Below are 15,516 nucleotides of genomic sequence, written 5' to 3' on the forward strand. Positions count from 1 at the left end.
AACAGATGAATACATACAAACTTTATTTAAAACTGCTGTAATGAATAAAAAGAAGGAAAACTGAACAGAGATGATGTGAAGCTGCTTCCTGTGTTCTCCAATACTTCCTCCATCACTTCCTCCTGAACCTGCCAGACAAAGCAGGGCATCAGCCATATTTACCTCATTCAGGTCAGTGTTAGGGTGATTCACAATTTTCAGCATTTTCCAAAGTGTACTCTTTTTCAAACACCCCCACCCCACCCCACCAAAAAAAAGTGTACAAAGAAAATGTTGATCTTTTTTCATGATGTTTAATTTCACCTGGTATGTAATAGGAAGTATTAAAACCACGGAACCCCACAAGGGACATGGGAGAAGAAAAAAAAAGGAGATATGTACTTTTGCAAGACCTCGCAAAACTCTTTAATCTTAGGCCATGCGCTTCCGCGTTAATCTTGATACAGCAGCGTCCGTCAGGATGTTGAAAGGATCGTCGAGAGATTTAATTTATAATTCAGCGGTTACTGTTGGCCGTAACCATGCCAAAACTGTACAGGCATGAAGGAATGAACCTGACTGACTGTCTCGCTCTCACGCCATCACTGCTTCGCTTGATCGCCACAAACACACACAGCGCTGCCCCGCCCCCTTCTCCTCTCAGCCACTCAGCTCATAAACAACCACAGTGATGGAGGATACATACCTATTCATCTATATCATATATATTAATAAAATAAAAGCTCAAGCTGTGTGTACATCTCGCTCTCTTTTTTTCTCCTGTGTCCCTTGTGGGGTTCTGTAAAAACACATCCTGGTGTTGAAAAATTCTGTAGATCTTGGTATCAAATATCCCCCACCACCCGATTAGTTCTTTAGCGACTTCAAACGATTTCTGAGACAGCTGACAGCGAGTTTTGGATTGATGAGTGGATGTTGCGGATATTGGTGGTCAGGCAGCAGCGCTCAAATTACATAGACTGACTGACATTTTCTAACTGTTTGAAAAACGTACGCTGGGTGTTACCCCCTCCCCTGTCGTATGCTTTGGAAAATGTCTAATTGTGAATCTTTACTTAGATCACGTGCAACTTACCTGGAATTGCTGGGACGCTTCCTGTCCAGACCCAGACGCTTCCTGTCTGCAAAAGACGGTCTGTAAGGGGACAAAGATGGTGAGATAGACGGACAGACGGACACATAGTGAGACAGACAGACAGCCGTACCTACCCTGCTCTGTACTGCTTCAGGGCCTTACTGTTGGTGTTGGTCAGCTCTTTGTCAAACACAGACTTCCTGCCTCCTTTTCCTACTTTAGGATTGGCTGCTGCATAAACAAGTTCAGTTAAAGCGACCGCATTGGTGCATCAGCAGGTTTACGCTAGTGTGTGTCAGTGTTAGTATGTTACATTAGTTTACATGCTATGGTAAACACGCTAGAGTGTGGCAGATACCTTTCACTGGTGCCTCATCCTCAGGCATCGCCCTTGCCCTCTTCGGTCGGCGCTCCCTTTTGGCTGCCCGCTCAGCGAACATTTGAGCCTTCAGGATCTCAAACTGAGCACGTTCCTCAGACTGACATACAGGTTACAGGTAAGCAGACACTCAGGTAATTGATCAGAGATGATTACTGATGAATGATTTTTACCGTCAGCTCCTTCTTTCTACCATCTTTCAGGAACTTCTCTCTCTTCTTCTTTCCTCTGATGGCGAGATCAAACTCCTGCAGAGCCTTCGACACTGAGAAAAGTACTACAGTTACACAGAGTATTAAAGAGTACTACACAGTACTACTGACTGCTGCAAAGTCTTCGACACTGAAAAAAGTACTCAACTCAAAACAACTCATACTGACCAATGTGCTGTACAAAAGACAAACTGGATAAATATAATGGACTAAATAAGTCAAATAGTTGATAGGTGATTGTAGGTTGATAGTAGGTGCTAAACATATGCAGTCATGGCAAACTGCATATGGAGGGAGACAAAACCTACCATTTTGTCTTTGCATACCATGTATGCTGTGTACCTTACTGGCTACAAATGTATATAGTGTTTTGATGTATGTGTATGTGTATGTATGTGTATTGATTGGTGACCCTGAACCACTCCTTAGTTATGTTGCTATAGGCCTAGTCTGCTGGGGGGTTCCCATAATGCACTGTTTCTTTTCATTCACCTTATTTACTTTGTTTATACTCCACTCTGCATTTATTCATTAATTATTATTAATCTCTGACTCTCTTCCACAGCATGTCTTTTTTTCCTCTCCCCTCAGCCCCAACCAGTCACAGCAGATGACTGTCCCTCCCTGAGCCTGGTTCTGCTGGAGGTTTCTTCCTGTTAAACGGGGGGTTTTCCTTCCCACTGTAACCAAGTGCTGCTCATAGGGGTTTGTTTTGACTGTTGGGTTGTCTCTGTAATTATTGTAATAATAATTATTGTATTATTGTCGCTGTATAAACAGTATTGAATTGAAATGAATTTTCTTCATTTCTTCATGTTTTATTCCGTTCTTAGAGCCGTTTACTTTTTCTTTAATGTGCTGGGTGGAAGTGGTGCACCAATCACTTCCATCAGTCAGAATTTTCCTGTGTTTTTAATTGGTTGATGTGGTGCATTTTTGCACCATTATGAAAGGGGATGTCTTGATTTGTTTTTGTTTGTCTGTTTTTTGTTTGCTTGCAAGCACTTCCTGCTAGCAAAGATCCAGTTTTTACTGTTTTTTTCCTGCACCAAATGCACATCACAAGATGACAGTATACAGAAAAAAGCATGGCATAAATTATTGATCATAACTCTGGTTTTACTTGTTCAACCTTGATCCAATTATGGCAAAAATTTAATCAGGTGATCTAGGGGTCACTGGCCATCTTTTGTGCAAATTTAGTATGAATCAGACAGGTAGTTTTGTTATAGTGTTAAAAAAAAAAATACAAACATACCAAAAACAATACCCTGTTCCCCCCTCCTAGGGCATGGTGACTTTGAAAAAGTTCTTGTGGTCTAAAAGCATCTATGCTGGTAGTGATGTCATGGTTTATGTTTTTCCTTCCCACTGTCGCCAAGTGCTTGCTCATAGGGCATTGAATCCTCAAATCCAGGCCTCGAGGTCCGGTGTCCTGCATGTTTTAGACGCGTCACTGCTTCAACACACCTGAGTCAAATATAGAAGTCATTAGCAGGACTCTGGAGAACCTTACTGCATACTGAGGAGGTAATTCAGTCATTTGATTCAGGTGTGTTGGATCAGGGACACATCTAAAACCTGCAGGACACCGGACCTTGAGGCCCGGATTTAAGGATTCCTGTTATAAGGGGTCGTTTTGACTGTTGGGTTTTCTCTGTATTATTGTAGGGTCTTTACCCACAATACAAAGCACCTCGAGGTGACTGTTTGTTGTGATTTGGTGCTATATAAATAAAATTGAATTGAAATGATATATATTTCATGTATATAGTGTTTTCTGTATTATTTTATTTAATTTGTTTTATTCATCCTTTCATTCTTCTCTGTACTGAACTGCTGTAATGTGCAAATTTCCCCGTTCTGGGATCATTAAAGTTTTATCTTATCTTATAATAGTGACTTTTCCACTGACACGGTTCTGATGCCAAGTTCTCGAACCGTTCAGCACTTTTCCCACCACAAACTCACTCCATTCTCGGCCAACAAAGCGGTTCTGTTCTGGCACCATAAACTAGCAGGTCTGGAACTAAGGAACATGCGATGCAAGTGGCAGAAGGGCGTGGCTCTGCCATCTTGACATTGCTTAGTATCAGTTCATAACAGAACAGAGGAAGCAAAGCGCTTACCAGTCATCTTGCTTGTATTCGCTGTCTGTGACTATCACTTGCGCCACACACAGATGTTGAAGTCGTTTTGTTTGGATGGTAAAATATGTTCTCAGCACAAAAAAAAAATAAAATTTGCAAAGGGAGAGCGTGTTCTGCCACGTTTTTACCCCGTGGCTTCAGTTTCCGAACGAGGAACCACCCACGCCCACATATGTAAGGGATCAGCTCGCAAAGCAGTGGAAACGTAGCCTTGTTCTTAAAGGGTTCGCCAGTTCCTGGGAACAAGCACCAGCACTGGCACCATGTCAGAGGAAGCATGATAAATGAGACTCAAGTGTCAATGAATAAAAATAAGTTTAAGTCTTATTTTGAAAGACTTAATGGAGGGAGCAGATTTGGGGTCTAACACATTGAATGCACGGCCTCCTCTGAGTTTACATCTAGAGTGTGAGACAGAAGCATCCAATCCGCTGACTGAATGCAGAACCAACAGAGAAAAAAAAATTCTATCCATGGGCTATCAGACTCCTTATCACACCACATTAACTCATCAGCTCCTTTATCCCATAAAACAATCACAGAGCAACAAAAACTGAACTGTACAAATGCCTTTCCCCTCAGTAATCAGTGCAATATTCTCCATCTGCAATACCTCAAACCCTTGTGCAATACAACTGCATTATTTATTAATAGATAGTTATTTAACAGGTCCCCTCCCTGAGAATATGTTGAATGTAAATATACTTGCTATGTGAAAGTTGCTTTTCTATTGTATTTTTATTGTTTTTCGGTTATTCACTTATTTTATGTGTGTGTGTGTGTGTGTGTGTGTGTGTGTGTGTGTGTGTGTGTGTGTGTGTGTGTGTGTGTGTATATATATATTTCGTCAAGCACTTGTGTTTGATGACAAAAGTCATCGTGATCTGATCTAAAGGGACTAGGAGGCCGATCGGAGGTGCAAGAGGTCGCAGATGTAGGAAGGAGCTGGACCATGAAGGGCTTTGTAGACAAACGGGAGGATCTTGAAATCAATTCAAAACCTCACTGGCAACCGATGGAGAGAAGCTAAAACAGGTGCAATATGGGCAGTGGAGGAATGAATATAATGTGATTGTCTGAGAGGGAGAGGTGGTTTGGTGAAGGAAAAAGGTAACTGCACATCAAAAATGACAGGGAAGTGGTCTGATAAACAGCATCAGTTATATCCAGATTGAAATACCAGATGACAACACGAGATCTTATGTATAGGCTAGTTAATGAGTGGTGGCAGTTGTGTGCAGATTGCAGATGCAGGTTAAAAGAATCAAGGTGCACAAAATCATTTACTGTAGGTTTATCAGGATGACAAACATGGATATTAAAATGACCTAGGAATAAAATTTCCACCTCCTCTATCAGATAACCTTGATGTACTAAAAAAAAGTTAGAATCAGCTGGGCAGAGTTCGATGAGTGGAGAGAGGTCCACAGAGTTTAGCCAGGTCTCCGTCACGAGCAGGAAATGCAGTTCGTGGCTGAACAGGAAATCAGGATGAAAGTCTTATTGGATATGGATCTAGTGTTGCCAGCTTAACTGTAATGGATTCCCATGGCAGAGTGAAGATTTCTGGGGACTACTACAGCATGCTTCCCTGATAGCCTGGCAGGGACAGCGTCGGCAGGAATCCAGAAGTCAGTGGCTGAGCCTGTAGGGATAGGTCGGAGGAAAGCGTACCTGGGAGCGGCCGGTCAGCTCCATCTCCCTCGGATGAAACAGGTAGGTTGATGTCAGTTGAAAACGTGTGATGTCTCAGCCTGACAGACACCTGAATGCTTCCTGTGCTTTCTGGATCGTTTTCTCCTATGACAGCTGCAGGGTTAGCCCAGGGTCTTCCCAGGTGTACTGACACGTAGGGAGCGGAAAGAGGATTTCTGAACTATGCTGGAGTGTAGGAGTCCATGAGGGACGCTCATAGTTTCAGGAGAGTTTGGTGGTCATAAACTATGGCAACTCATACAATATTATAATATAACATATAATAGGGCAGCAGGCAGTGGCAGGCAGCAAGACACAGAGGTATGGTCATCATCACTGCACAGTACCACAGAGTACTACACAGCAATCTGTAGTACAATACAGACTCCTGCAGAGCCTTCGACACTAAACAAAGGACAACCCGCAATTACACAGTACTTCACAATAATACAATATACTACAGAGTGTGTATTAGTACTCACTGCGGCTCTGTTTCCTCTCCTGTTGTGTCTGAAACCAAACTCGCTGTGACTGATCAGCAGAGGCGGAGCCAGCGAGACGCTTCTGAGCCACAGTCAGCTACACACACACACACACACACACACACACACACACACACACACACACACACACACACACACACACACACACACACACACACACACACACACACACACACAGAGTGTAAAATATAAATCATGTTTAACCTTTCAGAGTTGTGTTTCTTATCTTTCTGCTTTGATTTAAAAGCATGTGTTTAGTGTGCAGGTATCCAGGTGTTGTAGTGACAGGTGTGCAGGTATTCCAGGTGTACCTTGGCCTCAGATGCAGCCAGCTCTCGTTCCTCTCTCTCCAGCTTCATCACAGCTTCCACATCTTTCTCCAGTTTGGAGATCAGATCTCTGAACTTCAGGATGACCTCTGCATGACACACACACACACTTCAGTTGCAGCTCACCTGTAGGAAACTCCTCACTTCCTGCTGAGAGTTCAGGTGTTTTTACCTGGCGGCAGAACGCGAGCCTTCACGCTGCTCTTGGCTGACTTTACGACCTCCTTCAGCATCTTCCTCTCGGATTCTCCAACCAGAGACACCGAACGCCCCGATCGACCGGCTCTCGCTGTCCGACCCACGCGGTGCACATAATGCTTCACTGTGGCAGGCATGGTGAAGTTTATCACCTGAGGGACAGAAAGGTGAAAGAAACAAGTGAGGGAGCCAAACACACTTTATACAGCAGTTTTTCCCCTGTTTACTTCCAGAAAGTTTGGATTTTGTTTAAAATGTTAAAAGATTTTTACTTCATTTAAAGTTTTAAACTTCAACAAACAGGTGAGGAGAGTTCAATGTCACAACTCGGAGGGAAAATTATGGCGTTCTCCCTCTTTTCAACAACATGTTGAAATTCAACATATCCAGACTTTCTCTGCATTAGTTGGCTCAACAAATCCTAAAACCCCAGTCAGAGATAACAAGTACCACAATGGTGGTTGTCAAATTTTTCTGTTAAGCTGGACTCTGCTTCAGGCTCTGAGAAGCTCTCAGTGCTGCTGCTTATTTCTAAGCTCACTCTGAGACTTTAAACACATTAAAGCTTCCTGTCCCACAGCCTGATGAAGGAGATGTGGAAATCAGAGATCAAGATTAATGTGACTGACTGAACAGGTGTTCTTTGTGTGTGTCTGTGTTTCCAGCAGCAGGTTAGAATCAAGCACAACACTGAAACATTTTCTGCATCACCAAATGAATCTCTACACATTCAGTGACAATGAGACACACACAGTTTGAGCTGCTATAACTTCACAGCTGGGCTAACAAGTTACACATATAAACAGATTCTCTGCTGGGGGAAACATATGCCACAGGGAAAACATGCTGGAAATAAAATAAAAAGTGAAAATATGGCATCCCTAGCTGATTTTAAACTGAAACTGCTCCTGACCAGGTGAGGTGTTCACAGTGGTGTCCAAAGTACTGCCATTCTGTACTTAAGTAGAAGTACAAGTACTTGTGTTTAAAACTACTCTGGTAAAAGTTGAAGTACTGGTTCAACTTCTGTACTCAAGTAAAAGTAAAAAAGTACAGACTCTGAAATCTTCTCAAAGTAAGAAAGTAAAAGTAGTTCCTTGGAGGACGTTTCTACCTCTTTCTTACATCTTTCTCCATCTGAGTGAAGTTATCTCATTCTTTGCTCTCCCTTAAAATACAGCAGCTGTTCTTTTAGCTGCAGACACACTGTGTGACAAACTGCTCACACTTTCTTTGTCCTTTACGTTTTCTGTCATTTATTTTCCTCACTGTTCCGGCGTGCAGCCTCTACGTAAAGCGCAACTTCCTCTGGCTCTTTCCGGTCTCCGAGCGAGCATTGCAGGAGCCCCTCCCTCTACCGTGTGGGGTGTCTGGTCCCTCCCTCCCGCCCTGTTGTTGCGACTTCCAAGAAAAAAAACGCTTACAATCAAAGGCCGGCTCCAGCACTGACCGGAAATGCAAACGTTTCTCAGACGCATTAAACCTAAAGTAACGAGCTTGTTTTGAAAATGTAAGAAGTAGAAAGTACAGATACTTGTGTAAAACTGTAGTGAGTAAAAGTAAAAAGAAGACAGAAAAATAAATACTCAAGTAAAGTACAGATACCTGAAAAATCTACTTTCCACCACTGGGTGTTCAGCATCAGTTACCATGGTGATTTAGCCAGGTTCAAAGAGAGACACTTTGGTGACACAGAAAACACTGATTTTAAGCTCAACACAGCTTGTTATTTAGCAGAAAAAATGGTCCGGGGGACATCGGATGTTAACAACCTCTCAGACTGAGGCCAGAGGAAACTGCTGCTTGTATTCTTGAGAGGTGACGGTAGGAACATAGATTAAATGGTAAACCAAAAGCTTCATCTTCACTCTCTCCACCATTACAGACCAGAGGAGTGTACTAAGAACCCAAATTAATGTGATATGTTCTTTAAAAGCAAAAGATTCTGTTTCTATTCACATTTTCAATGATTGTAGGACCAATACACAATACCACTATGGTAACTTTACATTTTTTTCCTGCAGAACACTCACTGTTTTGACTCCATCGATGTCCAAACCTCTGGCTGCCACATCTGTTGCCACCAAGATATCAATCTGTTCATCTTTGAAGCGCCTGGTGAACAAGAAGAACCAAGGAAAACAAAAAACAAAAAAAAACAAAAAAAAAAACGCAGTTACTTATTGCATACCTGAGGTTCTTCAATCTCTAGCTGTTTGTCTACCCGAGGTTCACTAGTCTCCAGTTCTATGTGTATCTGAGTTTCTACAGTCTTGGTTCTGTGTTTACCTGAGGTTCTCCAGTCGCTGGTTCTGGCTCAGTTCTCCATGCAGTTCTCCGACCTTCAATCCCATGAGTCCCAACAGGATGTGCAGTCTGTGTGCCTGTTTCCTTGTCTGAGTGAACAACATCACGTGATCCTGGAATGTCCGAGTCAGCAGAGCTGAGAACACAAACAGAGGTAGAACTGTAGTACTGTTGCTAGTACTGCTATAGTTCTGTAGTATCTTAAATACCTACCAGTCACCACGGCTTCGCGATCTCCCTCTCTGTGCGGTCGAATTCGGACGAATTCCTGCCGCAGGAATGGAGCCACGTCAGTGTTGCTGTTAACAAAAATCCTGACTGGCTGCTTCAACGACACCGCTGCCAGGTCTTTCACCTGGAGACACAGGTCACATGACACTGACACAAAGGTCACATGACACAGCGACACACAAGTCACATGACGTGATTAAGCACGCATACCTCATCTGTCATGGTGGCAGAAAACAGCATGGTCTGTCTGTTGTAAGAACACAACCTGATGATCTCCTTCATCTGCTCCTCGAAGTACTCATCCAGCATCCTGAGGGAACCACACAGAACCGCGCAGGTCAGTGTTTCAGTGGATTCTGTTTTTTCTGTGATGCCTCCCCATACCAGGTATCAGTTTTTACCTATCAGCCTCATCCAGAATCAGGACCTCGATGTGCGTCAGCTCAAAGCTCGGTGTGTTGTGAAGGTGGTCAATCAGCCGACCAGGTGTAGCTATCAGGATGTCTGGACCAGCCCTCAATGCCGCTTCCTGAGACTTCAAGTCCAACCCACCTGAAGACAGACCAACACAGGTGAGGACCACACAAAGCCCAAAGCTGACTCAAGTCCAATCAGGCCGAGGATGCTACAGATAGAATAAGTAGTTAACAAAGAGTTGAACCAGTCATACCAACAGCAAGACAGATGGTGATAGATGTGAACTGGGCAAGCTGACGGGCCACAGAGTGAACCTGGATCCCTAGCTCTCTGGTAGGAACCAGAACCAAGACCCGGGTCACCTGGGATGTCCTGGGCTTATAAACCAAACGCTCCAACACAGGCAACATGAAGGCCGCAGTCTTTCCTGCAGAGAAAAGAGGAATTCATCTGACTAATTAAACTGAGATTAACTGGACACAGTATGATAAATGGGTCCCAGTGTTACCTGTCCCAGTGGCAGCACAGGCGCACAGGTCTCTGCCCAGCAGACCAACAGGGACACAGGCCTTCTGGATCGGGGTTGGCTGCTTAAAGCCCAGATTGGTAATGGCCTGCAGGAACAAGTTTATTCAGACAACAGTAGCAGCAACAGAACAGCAGCAACAAGTTACATGGGATGGCAACAGGTCATTAGATCTGTGTGGAATGCCTGAGTCCGGTTCATCAGGCCTAGTTTGGAGGCCTGAGCCTGATTCTTCAGGTCTATTCTAGAGGCCTGAGTCTGGTTCTTCAGCTCTGAGCAGACCTGCTGGTCTTACCTTCAGGATGGGTCTGGACAGGTTCATGTCATCAAAGGTCAGTTGATCATCATACTGTGATGCATCTTCGTAGAAGGACTCTGTTGCCTAGACGCAAAGACAGCTGTTACCACGTTAACCCACCACATGGCCATGTGACCTCACCTCTCATCTTTCTCACCTCCTCTCCTGCTTTCCTCTTCTTCCCCCATCGTTCTTTCTCTCTGAGCGTGTCTGACAGGAAACAGGAAGTCAAATAAGACTCCATTTGACCTGTTCCTGCAGGTACAGTGCTTAACAAATGTATTAGACCACCACCCAGTGTCAGGTTTGTGCCACAGTGTACTAAAATATTTTTTTTTTATGTTGCTGTAATGGGTAATGCACCAGTATGCCCAGGCTCTTTGATTAAAAATTGTATTTTTAAATGTTAAAATATAATTAATTTTGTTATCCTGAATTTTCAAATTTATTGGTTTCCAAAAGAAAAAGTAGTAAACATTATTATTTTTTGATTAAGATGCCAAATTACACTTATTTACTTGCATTTCCTGACAGAAAGATTAGTTTTAGTAGTTGAAGGTCTTGCTTGACTAATTTCTGAATTCTCAGAGAAATCCAGTGTTTGGGTATAATTTGGGTATAAAAGCCTTAAGTTGTCACTCTTCTTCAAAAAGTTAAAACTTGGAAAGCTCTCTGAGAAGGAAAGAGTCCGCATTAAAGAGCTTTGTGATGCTGGACAGTCTTTGAGACATGAAGTGTTCTCACAGTGGGGCTATGTTTGCTTTGAATAGAAAGAGTAGAGTAGAGTAGAGTAGAAAAGAAAGCTTTTATTATCGTCAAACAGTGGCGCAGTGGGTAGGCGCTCGCCTTGCAGCCGGGGGGTTACTGATTCGAGCCCCTGTCCCTGCGCTGCGTTGTGTCCTTGGGCAAGACACTTAAACCACATTGCCTAACGTAGCGCCGGTCTCTGGATGAGTGACCTGGAACGACCATTTCGTTGTGTGCCTTGTGCGCACAATGACAATGAGTTGAATCTAACATCTAACATGATGAAAATGTAGCGGCTGCCACAGTTTAGTGCCTTTCCCTATAAAACTTTAACAAGAAGATAAGAAAATTTGGAAGAAATTTGCATTTGATCGCGGAGGCTGGTTCTTACAGAATAAAACAAATTAGAATATTTGCATTTTCTGGTTTGTGTGACAGGTGCTCTAATAAATGTGTTAAGCACTCCATCTTTGAATCAAACTCTATTGATAGGTTATTCACATAAATTTCTTTAAACTTTATTTACAGTCAGTTCATAAAATTTTACACAATTCACATACGTACTGCCAGATCTCAACATAAAAGCTTCTCACCGGACTTGGTCAAAATCTCCTCATCACTTGAGCCAAACTCCTCGTCATCCTCCTCGTCGTGGTCTTCATCACCCACACCAGCCTCTCCAGCTGGAGGTTTCACATCCTCCTCCTCCTCATTCTTCTCTGATGGACCTTCAGCAGTGTCGCTCTGAGAGGATTTCTCCTGAAGGTCAAAGAAAATTACATCTTACACACAGGAAGTAGAACCTAACACACAGGAAGAAGACTGGTTAATTAATTTTAGCCTGTGTAATGTATTTTTTTAATTTTCTAGTGCTTTTAATATCATCCAACCACCTCTACTGAGTGAGAAGCTGCTCAGAATGGTGTCACCATTTCTGCTGTCTGCTGGATTGTTGACTACCTGTCAGAGGGGCCTCAGTTTGTACGGCTGGGGGAACCCTATCTGATCTGGTGGTTAGCAATACTGGGGCACCACAGGGGACAGTTCTATCTCCATCACTGTTTACCTTGTACAACAGTGAAACATGTCACCTGCAGAAGTTCTCTGATGACGCTGTAGTGGTTGGGTGTATTAAGTGTGGGCAGGAGTCAGAGTACAGGGAGCTGGTGAGGAGCATTGTGGAGTGGTCCAGCAAAAATCACCTCCTTCTGAATGTCAGCAAGACAAAAGAGATGGTGGTGGACTTCCAGAGGAAAAAAACTGACTAAGCCTATTAACATCACAGGGTGGAAACAGTGGACAGCTACAGGTACCTGAATGACCGACTGGACTGGAGGACCAACAGTGATGCTGTGTATAGGAAGGGGATGAGCAGACTCTACTTTCTAAGGAAGCTCAGATCCTTTAATGTGTGCTGCATGATATTGGCAATCTTCTACCAGTCTGTGGCAGTAAGTGCCATCTACTCTGCTGTTGTCTGCTGGGGGGGCAGCATCAGTGCCAGGGATGCCAGCAGGATCAACAAATTGATTCACAGAGCTGGAACCATCACAGGTCAAAATTTAGAGACATTTGAGTCAGCGAGGGACAGGAGGTCACTGAACAAACTGTTTTCCATCGTGGACAACCATCTCACATGCTCCACTCCACACTGCTGAGGCAGCAGAGCTATTTCCCCCTCAGACTGATTCAACCATGAAGAACATTTCAGGAAATCATTCCTACTGTTCTCTATAAACCTGTATAATAACTCTTTCTTTATGTGACAGGTGAACATACCTGTCAGAACATAAGATCTCACACACAAATTTCTTTATTATATCTTCTTGCAGCTGCCTTTCAGATTCCTAGTGTACATATTATTTATTAATGCACAATGTCAGTCTTACTATGACTCTTCTTTACCTACATTTATATATTTTATTTATTTTGTTTTTATCACTGTTATATATGTGTAGTTTTGCACTCTATGCCTGTGGCACTTCTACTCTTACTTGTTATTTATTGTAGTTTGTACTATTTTCTTGCTGCTGTAACATAATAATTTTCCTTGCGTGATCAATAAAGTATCTATCTATCTATCTATCTATCTATGGGGCCTTCTTTTGTTTGTTTTTTCTAACCAGCCCTGATCATCATTTCCAGTGTACCTGTCCAGGTGCTACTGCTGCAAAGCACTGTGAGTAGTTCCATCATGTGACTGCATGTTGTGATATTCCACAGGAAACAGGCTTTCATGTTCGAAGAAGAACATGCTCAGACATCAGGCATGCTAAAACATCCCATGTTAGTTTCAGACTCACCTCAGCTTTCCTGTTCCTGCGAATTTTCTCTATTTTCTGGTCGAGAGTCGTCACAGATCTCTGCAGACACAGAACACAGAAAATTATTGTTGCATTAAGCTGTCCTGCAGGACAGGGTTCAGGGAATCTGTGGCAGGTTCTACCTTATTCTTGAGCTGCTTCATGACATCGGCCATCGCCCAGTCGTCATCATGGCTTGGTCCGTCTCTCTCTCCAAACTCAAAGTCACAGTTAAAGTCTCTCGACCCACGACTCTTCTTCTTCTTCTTCTTCAGCACAATCAGCTCCTCCTGGAACACAGACACAGAACAGGTGAAACACTCGAGACAGGTGAGACTTAGCGGACAGACGAGTAACCTCCTCACACCAACCCTTTAGTAAAATGAGCCAGATGCTGCTGTTTCCATAGAAACTGCTTGCTGATGGGAAGCAGGGAATTTCAGATCTAACGCTGTAATCACCACGGCAGGATTCTAGCCAGTGGCTTTGAATTTATTGCAATGAGCTATTAGCGCTAGCCAGCAGTGGACCGATACCCAGGGGGACGGTCATACCCTGGCTAGATCTCTGCATGATGCAGATCTAACCTGTTCTAGATAACCTCCTGCTGACCAATCGGGTGTGTGGAAGATAGAGTGGTGTTTCCTGAAGCCCCTCTGAGCTCGGACAGTGAGAAGGGTTGAAGGTTTTTCAGAGTGTCTGAAGTCTTTGTGTTTATCTGATGAGCGTCAATAAGAAATTTTGAATCTTTAGTTCTAATTTTTATAAACATTTTTTTGATCTTTGATGTCTGACCCTAAAACAGACTTTAAACCTGTTGGTTGTCCTTTTTTCTTAAAGCCTGGCTTCAACTATTGAAGTCAGAATGATGATCTGAATGCACTGCTGTGCCAAACATATTTACTTTCCAAGATGGGCTCTATAAATTCTCTATAGGCTCCTCTTTTTAGTGTTTTTCTTTTTCTTTCAGTGCCCTTTAGCACTGTGCACTGACCGATCAGCCAGTGACCAAAATCAGCTGATTTCCTGCGTTTTACATGTTAGATTCAACTCATTGTCATTGTGCGCACACGGCACACAACGAAATGATCGTTCCAGATCACTCATCCAGAGACGAGCATCTGCGGTCATGCAGCCAGAGACGGGCGCTACCGTTAGGCAATGTGGTTTAAGCGTCTTGCCCAAGGACACAACGCAGCGCAGAGACAGGGGCTCGAATCAGTAACCCCCCGGCTGCAAGGCGAACACCTACCCACTACGCCACTGCCACTCAGCTTTTCGGCTCAGCGTCAGCTTCACATCACGCCTTGTTCACAGCAGTACACAGTCACAGAAACAAAGTTCACGACAGGGCGACCAGCACAAAAATATTAACAGCAAACTTCATCAGCCAGGTAAATCCCACTCAGCCAGGTGGACGCAGATATTTTAAATAAGCTATCACAGCCTCGATATAAGCAATAAAAGGATCAGAGGGGTTACCCATACAAGATTACCCGTACAGGCAAAGATAAAACACACAAACACCGGAAATTATCGCCGCGAACTCACCTCTGGGTCGGACTCGGTCTCGGATTCGGCCGGACTCGGATCCTCGTCCCGGAGAGTGCCGATCAGGCCGAGCTGCTCCCACATGCTGGACCGACTTCCGAGTCTGTACAAACACTCGGAACCGGGTCAGAAGACCGGGTCCAAACTGATTATGTGCACGTTCTCCACGCAGACACACACGTGTGTATATCTTGACGGAAAACGGAAACTCCAACCGTCTGTTTCCGGTTTATTTTTTCTTCCTCAGTTAGATTTTCCGGTAGAGGTGCACTGCTGCGCCCCCTCAGGTCAATCGTAGAACTACGACCAGAGAACGAAGTTCCTCTGCTGGACAAAAGTTATCGACCATCACTGATACGAGTTTAGAAGTCACAGAATTTCCCACGAATTGGATAAAGTATTTATTATTCTTGTGATTCTTGGTCTATGAGGAAGATAGTACAGGCAAGGTGGAGTGGGTGGTGTGGGTGGTGACAAGTGTCAGGCGTGACCAGACTCTGAAATACAAACACTAAACCCACAGAGAAAATCCCGGATTAAAGAGAGCACTCTAAAGGATTAAAGGACCTAAAAGCCAAAGAATAAAATTTGTTTT

The 15,516-nt window shown here is 43.6% G+C and overlaps 1 protein-coding gene across 3 annotated transcripts; it reads right to left on the minus strand.

Moving 5' to 3' along the window:
- Positions 1–15,154, minus strand: ddx27 (DEAD (Asp-Glu-Ala-Asp) box polypeptide 27). 3 transcript variants are annotated; one of them, XM_030729941.1, is made up of 21 exons: positions 14,922–15,154; positions 13,514–13,660; positions 13,371–13,430; positions 11,661–11,826; positions 10,478–10,530; positions 10,318–10,404; positions 10,005–10,110; positions 9,750–9,923; positions 9,481–9,631; positions 9,290–9,389; positions 9,062–9,203; positions 8,831–8,984; positions 8,575–8,656; positions 6,516–6,693; positions 6,326–6,432; positions 5,994–6,090; positions 1,628–1,719; positions 1,434–1,554; positions 1,210–1,303; positions 1,076–1,135; positions 1–128 (listed from the first exon to the last, which is right to left on the minus strand). In XM_030729941.1, the coding sequence occupies exons 1-21, from the start codon at positions 15,003–15,005 to the stop codon at positions 113–115; spliced, it is 2,271 nt and encodes a 756-aa protein (XP_030585801.1). In that variant the 5' UTR covers positions 15,006–15,154; the 3' UTR covers positions 1–112. The 3 variants fall into 3 exon arrangements, with proteins under 3 accessions (XP_030585801.1, XP_030585800.1, XP_030585803.1); XM_030729940.1 differs by having other exon boundaries at positions 1,210–1,306; XM_030729943.1 differs by lacking the exons at positions 1–128; positions 1,076–1,135; positions 1,210–1,303; positions 1,434–1,554; positions 1,628–1,719 and adding an exon at positions 5,096–5,916.
- Between the last annotated feature and the right edge of the window lie 362 nt (positions 15,155–15,516).

Source organism: Archocentrus centrarchus, chromosome 5 (assembly GCF_007364275.1).
Source record: "Archocentrus centrarchus isolate MPI-CPG fArcCen1 chromosome 5, fArcCen1, whole genome shotgun sequence".
Classification (NCBI taxonomy): Eukaryota; Metazoa; Chordata; class Actinopteri; order Cichliformes; family Cichlidae; genus Archocentrus; species Archocentrus centrarchus.

Bases quoted from the DNA above. Each gene is read 5' to 3' on its own strand.
- ddx27 (XM_030729940.1), bottom strand. From the start codon at position 15,005: ATGTGGGAGCAGCTCGGCCTGATCGGCACTCTCCGGGACGAGGATCCG. The intron at 13,431-13,513 runs GTAGAACCTGCC...CTGTGTCTGCAG, and splicing joins TGAAGCAGCTCAAGAATAAG to AGATCTGTGACGACTCTCGA. The intron at 11,827-13,370 runs GTGAGTCTGAAA...TTTGACCTTCAG, and splicing joins GCAGGAACAGGAAAGCTGAG to GAGAAATCCTCTCAGAGCGA.